This window comes from Epinephelus fuscoguttatus, linkage group LG24, assembly GCF_011397635.1.
Source record: "Epinephelus fuscoguttatus linkage group LG24, E.fuscoguttatus.final_Chr_v1".
NCBI classification, from domain to species: Eukaryota; Metazoa; Chordata; class Actinopteri; order Perciformes; family Serranidae; genus Epinephelus; species Epinephelus fuscoguttatus.
In genome coordinates this window covers 15,543,400-15,563,501 of record NC_064775.1, presented here as the reverse complement: position 1 = coordinate 15,563,501, position 20,102 = coordinate 15,543,400, and the positions used below count along the sequence as shown (strand labels likewise).

Here is a 20,102-nt window from a genome sequence, read left to right as displayed (position 1 = left end):
CGTGACCAAAATGCTAGTGTGTCTTGCCCCTATGTAAGAGAGGTGGTGGGGCCTTTTACATATCTGTGCCCAGGGTCCCATTGTCTCATTGTACGCCCATGTCTGCGGGTTAGGGGTTTGAGAGACAAATAACTTATAAGGGGATGCAGGACAATGCAGCACAACAGAACACAACAGGAACAGAAAACATATAAATACAAAAAACTACATTACTCTAATATTTGCTTTTTTTGTAAATTACTGGTTAATATTGCCTTCCCAGGCTTCTAAGATACCTACATTTCTATTTAGTTGTATTAACCTTTGACAATGGGCTGCTTCATTTTAAGAGGTCTCAAGCCAAAAAGTTTGGGAGCCAGTGACCATCAACAGCAAAACATCTGTGTTAGACAGACTTGAACCATTGCTCTATATTACAGGTTAGCAATGTCTGTATTCTTATAATAAAAGTAGCTTAAATATGTGTCTTTAATCACTCCTTGTTGGTGGTTTCAGTCTAAAATAGTTCCCCTTAGAGTCCAAAATAGTTACCTTGTTCCTCTTTAAGACAGTTATCCTACTCCTCAGGCTAATTTAAGGTTCCCTCCCCCCCTTCGTTTCTAAAATAGTTCCGTCCATCATCTGGTTTTGAGTGGCTCGAGCGGCAGCAGTGTGCATGATCAACCTCCCGGCGCGCGCCAGCAGGAGCCAGCGGAACACCTGTCTCGTGAGGTGGACAGTTGAGGAAGCAGCAGCTCGCGAGCGCTCATGTTCTGCTGTGTGGTGTGAAGCTGGAGCACGCAGCCCGGAACCCGCCACCCCACCGCTGGACTGGACCGGAGCAGCCAGCCCTCTGGACCGATGTCCTGGCCGAAATGTCCCGACACATCTACATACGGAACAAGATTGGCGAGGGCATCCAAGCGCCCATCTTTCAGGTAGGTCATCTCCTGCTAGCTAAGCTTCTATGCTAATTACAAAATATGAGAGTTTACCTGCTTAGCGGCAGAAAATAAACACAAGAACACACTACATTTAATTAACACTGTTTATCCCGTGTATTAACACACTTTACCTGTTACAGTTATTAAGTTTTTAGATAGAAGTAGTACATTTTTAAATTTCAACACAGTGTACAAAAAAGTTATTAGCTAGAAACGACGCCATGACTCCCTGTGACAACTTGCCCCGACCGTTAGTTCGGGTCTCAGTTGGTTCATAGACTTAGTGTTTGGCTAAAGTGCCTCAGTATGTCAGAGTCTCAGTATTTAACTGGTCTTTTAACTTTTACTTTACCTTTATTTAACCAGTAAGTCCCTTACAGGAGAGACCTGGCCAAGGTAACAGCCATTAAAACACATTAAGATGCAACAAATGCAACTTATAATACAAAAATCCACAATTAAACAACAACTCAAACATGGTGGCCTCTCAAGAAACACAAGCACATGTCTCTGTCACCACATTCTCTTTGATGCCCTTAAATTCATCAGTGGATATAAGTGTTCCTAATTTCAGATCTTTTTGAAGATTGTTCCATGTCCCCCAGATCTCTTTAAACCAGGGTACATTAAAAAGCAACCACTACCAGACTTGACACACAGAAGGGAGCAGAGGTAGGCTGGAAGTTTACCTAATATTGCTTTATAGCTGTTGAGTGGTCAATGATGTCCAACCCACCAAATTACAAAGAATGCAGTGATGAGTAAGGCTTTGCATTTGTAATAAAACGCAGAGATGCATGAATCAAGGCTACGTAAAATGGAGGAAGTTGCATGCATGTACAGTATTTTTTAATTTTCTCTTGTTTTGTGTTCTATATTTCTTGTTTTGGAGTTGCATATTTGCATTTTGTATTTTTGGTCTATGCTTTCTGTCTGTCTGTCTGTCTGTCTGTCTTGGCGAGGACACTCTTGTAAAAGCTGCTGAAATAAAGGTTAGATAAAATTAATAGACTTTTTTTCCACATAAAAACAGTAATAAATAGGCATGACTTCTGTTGTTAAATTGGTGTAAATTTTGCATTTTATAGCAGAGAGGCAGAGATTTACTGTTACTAACTATGTTAGAGGTGTGAGTATTAAAATGATAAAAAATTAATAATTCAAAAACACCAGAAAGTTAAATTAGTAAAGTGCACACTTGAGGAAGTCGATGCTGCCATGACTGGGTGTAGTGCATCTATTTGCCTCAGACATAAATATGTAAATTTGTGTTAAGGATTTCCATGTACAATTGTTGTAAATGTTTCTGGTACAGCAGTGCATATGGCTCAGACATCGAAACCCTTTCTAAACTGTTTAATTGCTGTTGTCTAGGGGAGCAAGAGGATAAAGGGGAGGCATCAGACTTTTATTGTTTTTGATCTTTTGACATTCAGAAGGCAACTTTAAATTTTCTGCATCTTGTTAAGGTGTCTTTTAAATAATGGAAGTTATTATGATCATAGTTTAAAGTGTTACGGTATTAATTGACTAGATGTCTCAAAAGACAGAATCAGTCTTATACTTGAGGACTAAAATGCGCACAGACATTTGAATTAGTCTGCATTTTCACTTCAGTTACAGTTGGTTGAACAGTTACAGTCTTCTTCCTCAGAAACGGCACCATGGTGGGCTTTAGTGACCAATACCAGCTGTAAAAACTTGACATTTTATTGAAATCAAATGGTGCTAGGTGGACCTCAGGGTGTGCCAAGTATACCTGAGTATTTTAAAGATTATCTTTATGAGGGCTTAAATGTTGTTTCAGGTGTAGAGTGTCTCACAGTAGATTTTAGCAGAGGTAAAAAAAGAGATGTGAATGTATGAGCCCCTGCTAGATAACTCGTGTTTCTTCAGCTTGATTGATCAGTGGAGGCTACAGGCTGGTATAAATAGCAGGGTATTCATAGACTTCGCCAACTTTATCCTTCATATCTCTTCTTGGCTTTTGGCTGTTGGCTTGAATTGAAAGAGACAGGAGAGAGATGGTGACCCAGATTAATGGCCCTGTTTTATAAATTCAGGGAAGTAGGCTCTGACTTTTTAACAGTGACATTGTCATTAACTCTGGAGACTTGAACAGAAATGGGGCAAATCACTGGCAGATAATTAATTTGGCTCCCCAGAGATGAACTCTGCTGGTTATATTTGGACTTCATATTTGGACTATTTAGAAGGGAACGAGAAAGTCAGGTGGTTTGGAAAAAAGTAAGGAGGCAAAGCAAACATATAATGCGAAAACATCCAGTATAAGCCACGTGTGGTCATGTTACATGTGTCTTGTGACAACTTACAGATGTAACAGGTCATGAAGAAAACCTCAGCGACACATGTAGATAAAAAGGTGTTTCTGCAGGTTGAAATGTTGTTGTTTTTTCCATACAGGTGAATCGAGGGACTTATTCCAGGAGGAGTCGACTAAAGAGGTCTGATGGCAGCACCACCTCCACCAGTTTCATCCTCAGACAGGTACTGAAATCCAAAGAAAGACTGGGATCTAAAATAGAAAGCAGGGACTGTCACTGGTTGTGAAATTTGTGGATTGTCAATGGAATTTCTGAGTGTTTATTCCAGTTAAGGAAAGACAGATGATTTTATACATTTATAGCTTCAATTTTAGGATTATTACACATTGGTTTTCAACTGAAATGATGACAAGGTTCTTATATTCATAGGAAAAACAAATTCATGACTTTTATTTCAATGCCATGGTAAAGCTGGGAGACCTGAAACTGTTTCCATGGTTCAGTTGGTAACTTCATTGAGAGGACTGTACGACCTGCTTAAAAACATGTCATTATTATGAGAGTTTAATGATCAGGCCATGTTACCATAGTAAGTTCATAGACACAGTCACTGACAGTTAACCTTTTGTGCACATTGTTTATGGTTAAAGGCACCCTGTGGAGTTGGTGGCCACTTGCGGCACTGAGCAGCAATGTTTAGATGAGCATAATTCAGAGCTGTATGCATTTTCTATGCGCGTGCATGACTCAAGCACAGGGTGACGTGATGTACACTGCTGGCTGTCAACTGCAGAGGGCAGTAAATTGCTGTCAGTAGAAGGTAGCAAGTGCAAGTAAAGGAGGAGACAAAGAAGACTGCAAGCCCAAAGATTTGTCTTACACTGACACAGGATTTTTCCTTGATAAGTAAGAATTGATTTTACATCAGTGTAGAAAAACATATTGCACATATTTTTCAAATGAAAAATAGGCCCAAAACCTATAAAATATGTTGCAGTAGAAGTGAGGTCAAATGCAGATTTATCTTTTGGTGATCTCTCTGTTTAGATTAGAAAAACATGCTTTTATTATTTCCCTGGCTACTGACGTCACGTACAGTGCTCCAGTGAAGAGACCAAAGAGCGAGACTTTTGCTCTCTGCTTCAGCAAAGTGTAGGCTGTAGTTGGAGTGTGCAATTTTAATAGTGTATGCAATTTAGAGCTGTATTATATAACTTTATTTGTAACATAATAGATATGTATATTAATGTTGACAGGTATTAATGGCCATTTCTTACAGGTTGTTATAAGTAGTATCCAAAGAAGATGAGTGAAAACCCTCTGGGAAAGGTCTTTGACACGTTTTACCAGATACTAATGGACTTTAATGGGTTCTAGGATTGTTTAAAGCACCATCACATGGTTGCTGTGGCTTTCTGTTTGATGATGCTTTAATTGTGCTTAATTGCACAAAGGTTTGGTATTTAGTTAGACTCGAATCTGGGTCCCTCTGTTGATTTTGTCACATCTTGTTTCATCATCATCGTTTTCTGCTGTGACATTATGGCTTCAGCTGCTGAGGTCACGTAAGTGTTTTTCCCCTGGCTACTAATTATATCTAGTATCATTATTTAAGCAACCGTCCCTTAAAGTGACATAAATTATTTATTAATCCTCATTGAGGAATCTTTCCCCTGACATTTGAGAAGCAGTGGGCAGTCTCTAACAACCAACTTCACTTCTGAGACTGGTGCTTTGCTTAAGGGCAACAGCAGGAGTATTCCTGATAACACAAGCTGTCCCTAAGATTTAGCATACAGAAAAGTTAAACATTTACAGCAGGTGTGTGATATAAGCAAAAATTACTGTAAAATAAAATGACTGTATTCTGTTTAAGTTAGCTGAAATCATATATTTTCAGAAACAACAACAAACCAGCTATTTGAGACATTAGTGTAAAGTGTAAAGATGACATAGAGATTAGTCAGTCGTCACATAAATAATCAACAATTTTGATTATCAATTAATACTTTAAAGGTAGATTTCATCTGCAGTCTTTTCTGGGTTTTTCAAAAGAAAAATCATGTAAGTGTACTGTTAGTAAGAGGCAGTAACATCAGTTAGAGCAGCGAACGCAGATAATAACAAAAATAACTGAAAGGAATAGCTCAAATTTTTTTAACATGGGTTTTATGAGGAATTTATCCCAAGTCACTGTAGTACCTAGATGGCAGTCAGTTCACCCCAAGTTTGAAGAGGGGCGTGAGGAACTGATGCTGTTATCTGTTCTCTTCAAAGTCACCAGACTCCTTTGACAGAAACAGTAACTTTACCTCACAGAACACAGGAGTTGCTGGTCTACCGTCACCTCAATAGATGAGTATGTTTGTGCTATTTTGTGACTTTTTGATTAGAACTAACATGGCATGCTCAGCAATACTTTGTTTAGCTTCCATGGTTGTTAGCAGGTTAGGGGAATAAAGCCAATTTGGAGGATTGATGACACAGTTGTCTAAGAAGGTTTGACGTCATGTAGTGGCACATTGAGCAGGCTATTGGGTTTATATGAAGCAGCAGCATCCTGCAGAAACCTACGTCAGGGATGTAGGTGGGAAACTTTTCTTTTTAGAAGGGCTTGGGAAATAGAGTTTTGACCCTTGAATGTCCAGACTTGATTACGTGAGGCACACTACTGGGAAGCTACAGAATGACATTAAAAAAACTGAAAAAATAATGGACCTGTTCTTTAAGGTGCTTATCAAACAAAAATGCCAAAACATTTGCCGCTTCCTTGTCAAATGTGAGAATTTGCTGCTTTTCGCTATTTATTAGTACTGTATAATTGAAGTGTTGGACTGGTAATCTGATTTTTTTAAAAAAAAAAAAACAGTGTGAATGTAACCATGTGATCACACAGTTGTCACATGGTGGTTATTTCACAGGTTTATCCCACTATGTGTAGATGAACTTAAATTTAACTTATTTTAGCCAACAAAATAAAAATAAATAAAGCATTAAGAGGATGTGTCAATACAATACCCTACTCTTGGGAAATGAAATATTTATTTGATGATTTTTTTTATTTAATAAGATATCATCAGTGTCAAATAAAAAAAGGGTGTTGCCTTAATAAAATCCTAACATCAGAAAAGATTTATGATTTAGATTCGGAAATCTAAAATAATAATAAATAATAAAAAATCTGAATAAATAAATAAAGGTGGGGTGCAGTGGTGGTAGTTTGATTTCAGTATTTCTTAAATCCTGACTATAGTCCTGGACCAAAGTTTCCCATTTACTTACACTAAATATCCCTAAAACATCAATACGTGTGTATGTGTCGAGACCAAAACATGTAATGCCTGACTTTTGAAATTTTACTTTAGTAGTATGTACATTTTCAATTAATTATCAGTCAAAATGTATTTGTATGGCACCTTTCATACAGGTTAGTGCAGTTCATAGTAGTTCACGAAGCATAACAAGCCATTAATGAGGCAGAACAAAAAATAAATTAAATTAAATAAAAAAATCAACAGACAATGAAAGGATGTAATGATAGCAGTAGTAATAAAACAAAATGGAATAAAGACTGGACCACAGGACTAGATACATTGGATTAAAAAGAAAAACAAGAATAAAAATGATGACAATGAAATACAATAAAATTGATTTTAAAAGCAATAATGATAATAATAATGATAATGATAGTAATAACAATTAATAAAATTCCAAAAATAGATTAAAAAGGCAAAATTGAACAAAGAGAAATAAAATCAATAACAAAGATAAAAAATAATTCATAATTTTCTTATCCAGTAGAATTAAACTGCCATATTTTAAATACATCTAATCCAGTGTATAAATTCATTAGGTCTCTTTGTTTCATCAGGACCACACTGAATGTATCATTCTGCTCTCTCTGGAGAATAAATAAGCAGAGTGAGGATGAGCTTTAACAGGGAAATGGAGGATGCTTCTCCCCTCTTTTACTCCTCCATCTCCCTCCCCCGATCCTCGCTACCTCCCTGCACTAAAGAGAAAAAAAAAAATCAAGGAGAGCGCTCATCCAAGCTGAGTGGACAGCCAGCCAGCCAATCAGCTCCTTGCACATTGGCTCTGTCATCAGGCTTGGATATTGAGGAAGGATCCACTGCTCTGCTGCTGCCGCCGCCGCTGCTGCTGCCGCCACCTCTGCTGCTCGTTGTGTATATGTATATGTGTGTGTCTGTGTGGGTGTGTGCGTGGAAGCCTGATGAAGTGAAATGCCAGGATTGGGCTACCTCCAGGGAGAGCCTCTCCAGCCTATAATGTGAGCCAGCCAGCAGCACTGTGAGATCAGGGAGAAGCTGCATCCATCAAGCGACGGGCCTCAGGAGGACCGAGCGTGATCCAACGGGAGGGGAGATTTTTTTTTAAAAAAAAATTTTTTTTATTCTTCTCTGCTGTGGAGAGAAGGGATTGTCGTCATCCCCCCATCCATCCTTTTTTTTCTCTGTGGTGCCCCCTCCTTCCTCCTTCGCTTCCACTCTATTTTTTCCCCCTCATTCTTCTAGAGGTGCTCGTTGGAATATCAAACCTCCATGTATGACAATTTGTACCTGCATGGATTTGAAGACTCGGAGGCGGTGAGTGTTTGGATGCGTGTGTGAATCTGCTTTTGCGCTCCCCTGCTGTGTGTTTATTGATGGAAGTAGCTCAGCTGTACACACACACACACACACACACATAGGAGGCCTTTGATGGGTTAGCCAACGGTACAGCGTAGCGTGATTGTGGGCTATGCTTGGCTGGAAGGGGGTTGGGTGGGTGGGTGTTGGTGGTGTGTGTGAAGGGGGGGTGCACATTAGGCAGATGGCTTCTGACGTGTGACATTCACACAGTTATGTATGTATCTCTCTGTATCTGTATGTGCATGCGATGTGGTTCAGTATATGTGGCTGGTATCTGCCTATAAGCCTGTAAGAACGGACGCCAGGAGACCACCAGAGCCAGGAGGAGCCATTTAGCGTTCATCACACTCTGTACCTCTCAGAGATGGACTGAGCCGTGATTCAAAGAGGAAGATGGAAACATGTTAATCACCCATTTCCTCCCTGAGGCCCTTTATATGGTCACATTCTAATGTTAAATTCCCATGTGTCACATTTCTACATTTATTCCTTTAAAAAAAAATGCAGCCGGGTATTTTTTATCTGACCCTGCGACTGCGTGATGTATAGGCTCTGCTGAGGCTCGGAGAAACATGCATCGTGATGTCATTAAGTGGATTGTGATGTTGATGAGTCACATGCTGAAGCTACTCCATTGGATAATAGCTCGGATGCTACAGTGCAACCCCAAAGCTTACACACAGATGCATCAAATGAGGGTCAGAATGAAGGATTTATAAAAATGAAGGCAAAATAATCATAAGAAAAAAAATTACATTATTTATTGTTGTATAATTGGAGTCAACACTTCTTATGCTTGCATGTGTGCATGCATATGTAATATCACAAATCGGAATGTGTTGTATTTAAAATTAGACTTTTATAGGCAACTGTAAAAGTAGTAGTTTAGCAATGTACTCTTACATTTCCATAAAACTGGTGGACCGACATGAGACAGATTAACAAAGACTGGTCAAATTGGAAGCAGCAGAGGCCAAAATGTCCTCGCTTTTAATTCCTTTTACGGTTTAGGGCCTGGATCATCCATTGCCCTATTTTTTGCTGTGTCCCGCACCCTTGGCACTAGTCAGCCCTTGTCGGCTGTTTTTTGGCTGATGAAGCATGTTCCCTATCGGTCCATCGGTGAATGAGATCACTCTGATTGGCAGTTCAGCGCAAAAGAAGAGGGCGTGAGATCTAAACAAACTTGTTTTATTAAGTAAGATTAGGATAAGCTCTTTGGCAGAAATGGTTCATAATTGTTTGTGACATTGATTGCTGGCACTCAGTAAATATAATTTGTTCTTTAAACATCATTTTTAAATGAATTAACTGGCTAGCTAGTCTCTTTTTGAATGATGAAAACAGACAACTGCCGCCTGCTGGTGTGGAGAGCAGCTTGAGTATCATTTTCCTCGACCATCCCTGCCTGGTAGACACCCACATCGTGCAAGACAGAAGACACAATACAACCAGTTTTACAAACTCTAGTCGTACATATTATGACGAGGAGACTGAGCTTGATGTGTAAAATTGGTGGAACACCCCTTTAATAAAAACAGCAGTATTATGAACAGTCCAGCAGAAACATTAGACTGTTAACCTATGGCAGTGATGAATCTGTCACTCTGTGGCACCTTGTTTAATTTTGAAAATTATACAAAGACCCAGTGTGCTAAATATTTCCTAAAATTAAGAAAACATTTAAGCTCCCCAAACGTGCCACTCTGTGATTGGGTGCACACGATCCAGACGAGCAGTGTGCTGAAGTCAGACCTTGCTGCTGCTAGCTTGTTAAAAAAAAAAGTGCTTAGCTGTGATGACTAGCTTGATTGATCTTCTCGAGACTAATGGTCTTCCTTAATTGAATCATCGTTAGTGGCTGATTGTTTAGATTAACACAGCAGAAGGAAGCACTTGGTCCAGTCATGTCCCAGCAAAAAAAAAAAAAAAAAAAAATTGCATTACTGGAATTCTTGCTGTGTGGCAGGGTGCCGGACTGCTGCAAGTCTAGCATGTCTCAAGGCACTAAAGTGATAAAAAAAAAAAAAAAAAAAAAAAAATCCCTGACAGCGTGCAAGAAAATGGACAGCGAGGAAACGAAACAAAAATCTAAGCACAAGACACAAAATACCATTTTTCATGTCTACTGTGGGTGCCTCTCTTGCATCCTTTGTTGGCCAACATTGTGTAGGGTTAATACAAAGATATGTAAAAACTGAATGATAAAAGTATTGGTTATTTTACAGTTTTGTCATCCTGCTATTCCTGCTTCCATAACGTTGCTCATGCTGGATAACATTGATTGTTTAGCCCAGTCTAGACTACAGTGTGCCATCATTTGCAATTTATTTTTGATTTAAAAGGCTTTCAAAATTATTTATTTATTTATTTATTGTATAGATGGAAAAACATTGAGGTAATTGAAAAAGCTTGTAAATCACTGTTGGCCTTCAAAGACTTGGTTAACTACTGGTAGCGTCAATGTTAAAAATCCAATTTTCTGGCATCCACCATCGATTCTGTGATCTGGGGTTTTGCACGTCAGTGTAGCTGATCATGGCATTACTTGTGTTGTTGAAAACACTACAAAATCTCCAAAAATAAAGCCAAAATTCAAATATTGGCAGGACAAATTATAGCCAGTCTATGAATGAAAGGCCCGAGGATGAAAGGTTTCACCAAGGGGTACATTTCAAACACATCTCTCTTCTTTATATATCCTGTCCTATCCTACTGTGTGTCTGTTTTGTATGTTCATATCATACCTGCACCTGCTCATCTCAGTGCATGTTGGCTTTGGTTAGCAGGAGGCATCTAAAACCCACCAATTTTTCCCAAGAAAATAAAAAAAGAATAATAAATTAAAACCTGGCCGTAATTTAAACAAAAAACTGTTAAACATGCTAAGTCAGATAGTGAGATACTAAGTAGAAGTTTTGGCTTAGTATGGCATAATTTTGCTTTACAGTTTTGACCTAGTTTAATTTTCACTTGGTACATGATTTTTACAATTCTCTCTAAAAGATTCTATTGCATGGGCTTGGGATCTTGTGATTGGTGCTCTTTTCTAAACTGTAGCGACAACACAATCAAATGTCACATAAATTATAACACACGTGTACTCAGGTATGGGATAATATTACAAATGTGAAAGCTGAGTGGCGGGGGAGTGGAGGCGAATTGGGAGATTGTACTAAAGCATGGTACGAATCAATTGTACCTACTGATAAAAGGAAAACACCCTTACTACTTCATAACTTTGACTTAATATCCCGTAATTTTGACTTACATGAAGGGAGAGGTTTTTTTTTAATCATACATTTTTTTCCTTCCCTGGTGGATATGGTCTTCCATATATCATGACTAACCAGGACGTTGATGTTCACAGACACTTTAATCTCAGTGATTATGTACAATGTAATGTGTAGAAAATGTGCACAGAGCATGGATACTGTACTGTGGTGTCGGTGTCGCATTTCATGAGAGGAAAAATTTAACATCCTGGTCCAAAAGATGCAGAAATTGGTCCACCCCTTCCTGGGGGCAACAATCAAAGTCGTCACTATCCCGAATTGTCTGAAGTGTCAGATTGGCTGTGTGTGGTCATACAAACTGCTGACAGCACAGGAATGGAAATTCCACTTTGTCTGAGATGCTCCTGGCAGTCGACTCTTTTCCACATCATCCATTTCACCTGTTCTGCATTCACAGTGCCAAGCCTCCACTCTGGACTTGGCAGCACAAGTTGATGTGAATCCCAAACTCAGGACAGTCAATGGTCCCATAAAGAAGCTTTTTCTTAAGTGGACCTCATTGTGCTTTTCAGTGCTGGTCCTTTGGCTGTTCGTGGGATGAAGCTACAGTGCATGCTCCTTTTATGCTGTTAGAGCCTGTGTGCTTTTGTCTTTTCACAGACAATTTGGGTCATTCTGTCCTCCCTTTTTCTGACTTTAAGTCCTTGATATTGAAACACGTCTCACTGAATTTACCCTAGAAGACAAAGTGTGCTATTGTTAATCTGCATTAGCCTTGATCACACATTTACAGGACTGTAGCCATTTCCTTTTGCTCTAAATGCAGCTTTGCCCACTGTGCTGGTTGGGAAGGTCTTGACTATTTTTAACTGCCTTCAGCAGGGCTCCAGAGACACACTTTGGTGGTGACCAAATGCTCCCAATACCCCCCCCACAAGATCCCCTAATAATCAAGTCTGTGTCGCCAGTAATCAAAGATGAAGCAGATCGCAGCATGTGAGTTTTAATCCTAGCTCTACAGTTCCAGTAACCAACTGTGTGATCTCTGTTTGCAGGGCTCAGCTGATTCATATACTAGCAGACCATCAGACTCAGATGTCTCTCTGGAGGAGGAGCGGGAGGTGCAGGCCCAGGTCCAGAGCCAGAGCCCAAGCCAGAGCCAAGGACCGGGACAGAGCCGCCAGGAGAGGGAGCAGCAGGCCGCCATTCAACTGGAGAGAGCCAAGGTGGCCAACCTGTGACACTATATAGCCAAATTCATCTGTGGCTATGTGCATTTACACATACACAGACTAGTATTGGTATTGGTCGCCCTGGACTCAATGTTATTGTGGTCCTTAAAGAGATGCTATGTAGGATTTTCCTTAAAAAACAACTTAGTGTTGAAAAACACAAATTCTACGCCTGCCCAGTTAGCCCAAGCATATAGTTTAACAGTCCCAAAAAACACAGAAATGAATCGACCGTGTCATTAAACCCGTTAATATGTTAAGTAATGTTAGCCGTATGATACTAATAGTTCATCTAATGATAAACAGAGAGAGAGAGACAGATTTAGCCATTTTAAATATTAGAAAAATATATAAAAGTCATGTTTACACGTGCAAGATTGGATGGCGATTACATATTAAATCAATACTGACATCCAAATGGAGTGCTTGAGTATTCAAGCACTCATGCCCATCCCTAATAGCTAGGCAAAACGAGAGTGAATCTGGGGCTGGCTTTGAGTTCTGCATAATTTTGGACAATTTGTGCATAGTATACCTCTGCTTAGGTGCATAATTATATTTTCTATTACTCACTAAGTGTGTGTTTCTGTCCTCCAGACTAAACCTGTGGCATTTGCAGTAAGGACCAACGTGAGCTATTGTGGCGCACTGGATGAGGATGTTCCAGTACCAGCCACAGCCATCTCCTTTGATGCCAAGGATTTCCTCCACATAAAAGAGGTACATGTGCACTTTTTATAAATATGAAACCTATTCTATATGCTGCTGTGATTATTTTTTTTGACACATAAATCTGGGAATTCACTGATTTAAAAGATTTTTCTTGTGTTTTTATTCCTTCATTCTTTATGTTACGGCGTTCAGAAGTTCAACAATGACTGGTGGATTGGTCGGTTAGTGAAAGAGGGCTGTGAGATCGGCTTCATCCCCAGCCCTCTGAAGCTTGAGAACATCCGGCTCCAGCAGGAGCAAAAGAGAGGACGAGTCCAAGGGTAAGTAACAGAAAAACACCCTTGTCTCAGTTTGTCTTAGAAATTAAGTATTTTATGGTCACACTTAACTGCTGTGATAAACACACACACAAAAAAAGACTATAAGCTTCTGTGTTTTATTCTTTAAAATATTTGGTAATATCATGTACTGACAATACAATAAACTGTGTATACAAGCTTTGTAAGAATCACTGAAAGGAAGGAAATAATTAGTTTGTCTTTTCCATGGAAAAGAGACACATTTTTACTCTGCTTGCTTATGAGCAGCTCTTAAATAGCAGCTGAACAGCTCGCTGGCTGAAGTGACCGTCTGTGACCCCCTGCAGTTGGTCAAAAATAACATCCAACCATTCCTTTCATTGCCTTTATTTTCATCTCCATGCTGAAGCTTTATGTTTTACACTTCTCTTCAAACAACTTTTGATTTTATGCTTTGCTCATTACTGCAGCTTTTGGTACCACAGTTTAACCTCCACCTTATCACATTACCTTCTCTTGTGATGCTTGTCATGCAACTCCATGGGTGTTGACTTTTGTTTTCACTGTCCGATTGACAAAACAGAAACATGCCACTACTAGTGTGGTGCAAGAATCCGTCTTAAAACCCAGAAATGAGTTGGCATTTTGCACTCCCAGTTCCCGCGTCGTGAGGTCAATGAGTTTTGGTTAGATGCCTGAAATAAGGTCTTTGGTTAACACAAGCTTAAAAAGTGGCGTTCATTCGTGAAGATTATTTTTGTTGAACAAGATGTGTAGGTATCATAAATGTTTGTTTGCCACAGAGTTTATTTTCTGCCATAATCCAAAATCCAATGCAAAAATCCTGTAGGCGTTTTTCCGAGGAAATCCGAGGACACTAACTTCCGTGTCAGCTTACAGAAAAAGGTCATCCTTGCAGCACTCTATTGGTTGATTTGGTACAGGGCCTTAGCTACCACTGGGCACACTGAGGTCATTTCCTCAGTATTGCTTTCTGACAATTTGGACATTTTAATGACTTAAAGTGAAGTTTATATTTTACAGTTTTACCAAAGTTTTTTTTCCTTTGAGACAAGCTGACGTCAGCTCGTGATGGATTTCCTTACATGGTCAACTGCTCCAGGCATGCGACTGCAAGTGTTGACATTACAAACACTTCTACATGTAGCTACATGCTAACGTCAGGAAAACATTTAATCTTGGTTGCCGATATTGTTAATTTCTCCCCAATTTCGGATCATAATCTTGCTGGAAGATGGCCAGTTGTGTTTAGAAGCATTAGTTGGTAGTTTTTGAGGTAGAATGTAATGTGATACTTTGTTAAGTCATTCCCCGGCTGCGAAGACGATGCGATAATGCAGAGGCCCACTAGATGGAGGGGGGCTTAAGAGACAGGTGCTTTAGACTGAGGGTGAAGACAGTTATTCCAACACAGACAATATGAGGAAAATAAAGTGTTTTTGAACATTAAAGCATATAAACGTGTTTAGTAGAAACCCACAGTACAAGTATGAACCAAAAATTGAGCATAAGAGGTCCCCTTTAAATCTAAACAAACAAACTTTGACACTTTAAAAAATGACTTTCAGACTATTACTGTATGGGCAGGATTATTATTGATGAGAGATAAAAATTTACAAAAACTAACCTTGAACTAGAGCTTAACAATTAGGCAATTCATCTTCAACTATTTTGACAATTAATTCATTTGCCAATCTTTTTTTTCTATTTTCTGACATTTTATAGACATTTTTACACATTTTCATGAAGAACAAACACTATGGAAGCTCTATTCTGTTGTCACAGTCACAGTCAGTGTCTGTCCCTGCAGCTCCTGAGCAAACCTGAGTTACACTGATATAGACAAAAAAAATTATTCAGATGCAGTAACATAGAATCTGTCCAATAACTCATTGGTAAAAGCTTGTAAGCTGTTAGGTTCTGTTAATCTCTATAATTTATTTTGAATTTTACTTCGACCCAGGTCTGCTCATGACTATTTACTCCATCACTTCTGCTCATGCCGACTGTACCAGTGTAACAGTTTCAGTAGCTGTAATTAGCGGTCCTATCAGTGTCCTAGTCTGTGTGTGTGTGTGTATGTGTAATGTGTGTTGAAGGTTCTGTCATCCAGAGTTTGTACAGTAACTCACGTGCTCTTCCCCGAGTCTTGTTATAGAGTTAAACACTGATCTTACCAGACTGGAGGGCTTCAGCGCTTCACTTACTAGCTTGGCTTCTGTGGCGTTTTGTCACCAAGCCTCACAGACGAGGAGAGCCATTTGAACCCCATTAACGAGGACTACATTTTCACTTTAACTGGAAAACAGTAGCCCGACAGTACGCAAAGTGTGCTGCCTTCCAGAGATGTTTGGAAGTCTGAAATTGAAAATGATAATAATGGAAAAGCCCCTTGAGATAGAATTTGAAGTTACAGCTGAAAAGGTAAAATGGTAAATGATAAACTGAAATGAGTAAATGCAAAAGGGAGTGGGAGAAACAAACATGACTCAGATACCAGCTGTCTTTGTTTGTTTTCTTGTTTGTTTTTGTTGTTGTTCTTTGTATATATTTTTTATATACATTTATTTATGTTTACCCACACTGCTGCATAAAATACTTGTTTTTACTATATTTTGCACTTGTATGTTACTTTTAATTTTTTGGTTTTATTTTCTCCAGTTTTTTTCTGTGTGTGAAATGATCCTGTTACCCATCATGGAAACAGAAGAAGGAAAAGTTATCCAAATACAGCCAGTAGGGGTTGAGAAAACCACATTTTCTGCTCATAGTCAAGCCCCAAGCAGTTTCACCCATTACTGATGTACTCAGTATTGATTGCAAGTGCTGTATTAAAAAATGTAGCCCCCACCTCTGCCCTACTTACTGATGTTTTAGCTCACTAATGCTTTAGGTTGTTTAGGAGCAAGCATTACTTACATAGCCAACACATTATTTCATGTCACACATCACCCAGGACATCTCTGCAGCTTGACAAAATTTAATTCAAAAGGGTATTTTAACACACATTTAGCCTTTAACAAGTAATGCTCCTCCTGCGATTTGAAAATTACGGTCAGCCATGTTGCGATTTTGATAAAAATCATACAAACATCGGTTATGTGCAGCTGTAAAACATCAGTTGAAACAATGAATATCCTCATATTGGGAAAGTGACCAAAGTCAAAAGTGATTATGGATTTATTTTAGTAGAATTTGACAAAAAATGACTGGAGCCCTGTTAATGAAGTTCATACTGTTTTTGTCCTTGCTAATAGCTCTGCTTGAGAGCTCAGCTGTCGGCCTTAGTTGCTGCACGGGGAGCACATTTTACATCATCCAAATAAAAAACCTCTGGATTATGGTCCTCTGTAACTGTAACTGATCAGCTGTGAATTTCAGACTTCCAACTTCTGTATGGAACTCAGCCTTACATACATTTGGCCTTTTCACCGCATGCTGCTCACATTCTCTCATCCTGTGTAAAGCCAGCCCAGGTCATAATTACTCTTTAATTACAGACGAAAAGTCTTCATAGTTCGTCAGTATTACTGTGAATATAACTTAACTTTTATGACCATGGTCTGCTGACATCAGTGGATTTACTGCCTGTGTTGAAAACCTTTGTGATGCCAAGTAGAAGATGTTATCACCCTAAAAAATTGTCATTGTAATCATTAAAGGCCTTTCCACACCAGGGGCGTTATATTTGTACATTAATCGGCTATATTTCTCCAAACTGTTGTTTTTGTCATGATGCTTTCATGTAGAATTCAACTATTACGTGGCAAAAAAGGAACGTAATTTTTCAGAAAGAGGTCCATTTTTTGGAGCGTACGCACTGTGAATCAAGACATCAACCACTCATGTTGTGCGTATTTATGAGGATTATAAGACTACACTGAGGCTCCATAGCATAGTCCAAACCAAGACGGCAAACTTAATTACTCCTGTCAGCCTCGACAAAAGCAGCACATTAAAAAGAAACTCAGTAAAATAGCTGACAGAAGTTTCGGGTGTACAACAACTTACCTCAGACAGACTGCCAGGCGCTGTGCTGGGTCAATGGGATCCCAGAAGCCGTTGCAAATTCGCATCACTGCCGGCAGATCTATTTGCATCAAAATCCTTTTATTGAAAAAGCACAACTGGTGCAAATTTACATCGGTACTGGTATGAATAGCTTTGATGGGAAATATTCGCAATGCGGTTTTGTGTGGTTTAATTGTCACACCCTCATTGTGTAAAGGCCTTTAGACGTGAACAGTTTGCAGCTGATAGCTCATATTTACTGTCAATCTGGCACAATTTGAGCGCACCACTTTTTTATTTTTATTTTTTTTTACTTTCTGTGCTCTTGTAAACCCTGCAACATAAAATTATCATTAAACAATATTTTTCTTCCACATTTCCTCTGCAGTCTCAGTTTAAGTCTTGCCTATTTTATTTTATTTTAGGGTTTGTTTGTTTTTTTGTTTTTTTTTTTTGTTTTTTTTTTACATTTTCCACATTAATACCACGGTATGTTTCTGTCTTTCTTTATCCCCTCTTGTCTTTTTCAGTAAGTCTGGAGGGAACTCTTCTTCAAGTGTAGAGGATGAGGTATCTGCCTCGATCCGACCCCTCATATCCTCGGCAGGTGAGGACATCGGACAGGGGGAGAGGGCTGTTATTGGCCAGCTGCCAGCTTAGAGCCAAGCTTCCTGAGCCACAACAACATAGAGAGAATAAGACTCTAAAGCCTTCCCATGTCTCTGCATAGAGCATAAGTTCACTGCGTAGAGTTGCTGGTACATTTTCCCATGATCCTCCTCTTCCTCCAGTTGAGGACTGCAGGCGTTCTGAGACTGGGGCTTACCACAGTGTGAACCCAACGACAAGACTATGAACCCCCCCTGAACTGCACTCATGTGACTTTGTGAATATAACCTTAGGACAATAGAAATACTTTTTATATTTGTTTATAATGCCGGTTGTTAGGTTTCATTTGCTGTGATGAAAAATTGCTTATATGAAGCATGTTTGAATGTTTCTGAGATATTATGGTGACGCCTCCTCTAGCAGCAGCTACTGACGACACTGTCACTGTCTTCTCTCCCCTCCTGCAGGAAAGCAGAAACAGAAAGTGGTAAGTTGGTGACGGTAAAACCCACTCATTTACCATCCTCTAGACTCTTGTTGCTGCCGCCATTATGAAATGACAGGAACCAGTAGCACTGGCAGAAAGTTGCAACTTCATGTCACGTCCTTGGGCACGTAATACTTCAGCCCTACTGAAGTATACAGCGCCAAGTCATCACCATTCCTGTGATGCCAAAGTATTGTAGCGCTAAGTGTTTATAACTGCAACTTCCTTTTTTTTGTTAAAGTTTTGGGGGAAAGCAGTACATGTTTTTGAAGTTGCTTGATACATCCATTATATCAGATGGTGTTTTTCAGCCCAAGTGTAGAACATATAAGAAAGAAATGCAATATTAACATGCTGTCATCAAACTCCGCAAAAAAGCAGATAAGTGTTTTTCCCAAAATGTCAAACTCTCTCTCTCTTTCTCCTTATTAAATATAAACAAGACTGAGGGGCAAATTCAAAAAGAATGGAGCGGCTGCTGGAAGCGCCATGATTTTTGCGTCACATGCAGCCAACATCTGCCCTGTCTGATTCACAAAAGATTTCGCGCAAACACGGCCATAAAGTTCTGCAGCTGAGTGCAGTTTGCCCCTTTTTTGCATCTGATTGCAGTTATCCAAGTGGCAAAGTATAAATGTTGTCTTTATGCCAAGAACACAAGAACAATTACAAGTTGCAGAGGCATTCCTCAAAACTTCAGGCAAAGAATTTTTCAGCGCAGTTAGGGGAGTTTTTCACCCTTTGTGGGTGCTTTGAAAAGACTTCATGGATACAAAAGCCACAAAATCCTTTTGAGAATTCCCCGTTGAGAGTTTAGAGCAAAGATGTGCTGGACAGAACAAGCAACACACTGAGATATTTGCTGTTATTTAAGCCATGCCAGCAGTGAGACTAAAAATATGTGTCCTGAGGATGATGCTAGAAGAAAGGCCATGGAGTCCTAAAAATCAAAATGGATGACCCCCACAGAAGAATTCATGACGGTGAAGGTACCGTCGGCCACTATGGAAGCAAGAAACGCAATTAAATACCTAATTGTAAAATGAAATATTATACATACGGAATATTTAATGGTGAACCTGAAATACCAGTCAGTTTACAGCATAAAAATATTGCACTCATAAAAACATCCCTCTGAATTTATGTGGTTTGAATTTATAGATATAGCTGTACAATAATAATAGTAATAAATATTTAAGTTGCTTACTAAGTTGGCCATTTTTTGGATCTAAAAATTGAAGTCAATACAAAAAAAAATCAAGTTGCTGTAATTGGAGTGGTAAAATTCAAGATGAAAACTTAATTAATCATTAGTTATTACCTCAAACCACAATTGCCCAAAAGTCATGCGTTTTATTTTAATAATTTGCAGTCCATTTCAATACTTCCGCTTTCAGTACTTACAATTAATATATTCCAAGAAAACTGCATCAAACTGCATCCCCCTAACAAGCATCAAGTTAGGGATATCCCGTAGAAGGGTACTGGTCGCATGGCAACCAGCGGCACCTCATGAGTGTTGCAGGAATCTATTAGTTAAAGTTAGAAATTTTGGTGGAGAGCTCACAACTGCCCTTTCACTGTGTAGCCCTTAATCATATGCTTAATTTACCTAAATTGTAGAAATGCCTACTATAAATTCCAAACAATAATTACATTAATACAGACCAATTAA

The 20,102-nt window shown here is 39.1% G+C and overlaps 1 protein-coding gene across 6 annotated transcripts in view; it reads left to right on the top strand.

The window, feature by feature from the left end:
- The first annotated feature begins 312 nt into the window (after nucleotides 1-312).
- Nucleotides 313-20,102, top strand: part of LOC125885207 (voltage-dependent L-type calcium channel subunit beta-4-like) — a 30,661-nt gene continuing 10,871 nt past the window's right edge. For 2 of the 6 annotated variants that reach the window (XM_049570744.1, XM_049570748.1), the window contains exons 1-8: nucleotides 313-419; nucleotides 609-917; nucleotides 3,348-3,431; nucleotides 12,152-12,322; nucleotides 12,926-13,048; nucleotides 13,193-13,320; nucleotides 17,862-17,938; nucleotides 18,408-18,427. In XM_049570744.1, coding sequence (XP_049426701.1) covers nucleotides 855-917; nucleotides 3,348-3,431; nucleotides 12,152-12,322; nucleotides 12,926-13,048; nucleotides 13,193-13,320; nucleotides 17,862-17,938; nucleotides 18,408-18,427 — 666 coding nt within the window. In that variant the 5' untranslated portion in view covers nucleotides 313-419; nucleotides 609-854. Of the gene's footprint in view, nucleotides 420-608; nucleotides 918-3,347; nucleotides 3,432-7,319; nucleotides 7,816-12,151; nucleotides 12,323-12,925; nucleotides 13,049-13,192; nucleotides 13,321-17,861; nucleotides 17,939-18,407; nucleotides 18,428-20,102 lie in introns of those variants that run through there. The other 4 variants (XM_049570747.1, XM_049570746.1, XM_049570743.1 and 1 more) reach the window with 3 other exon arrangements.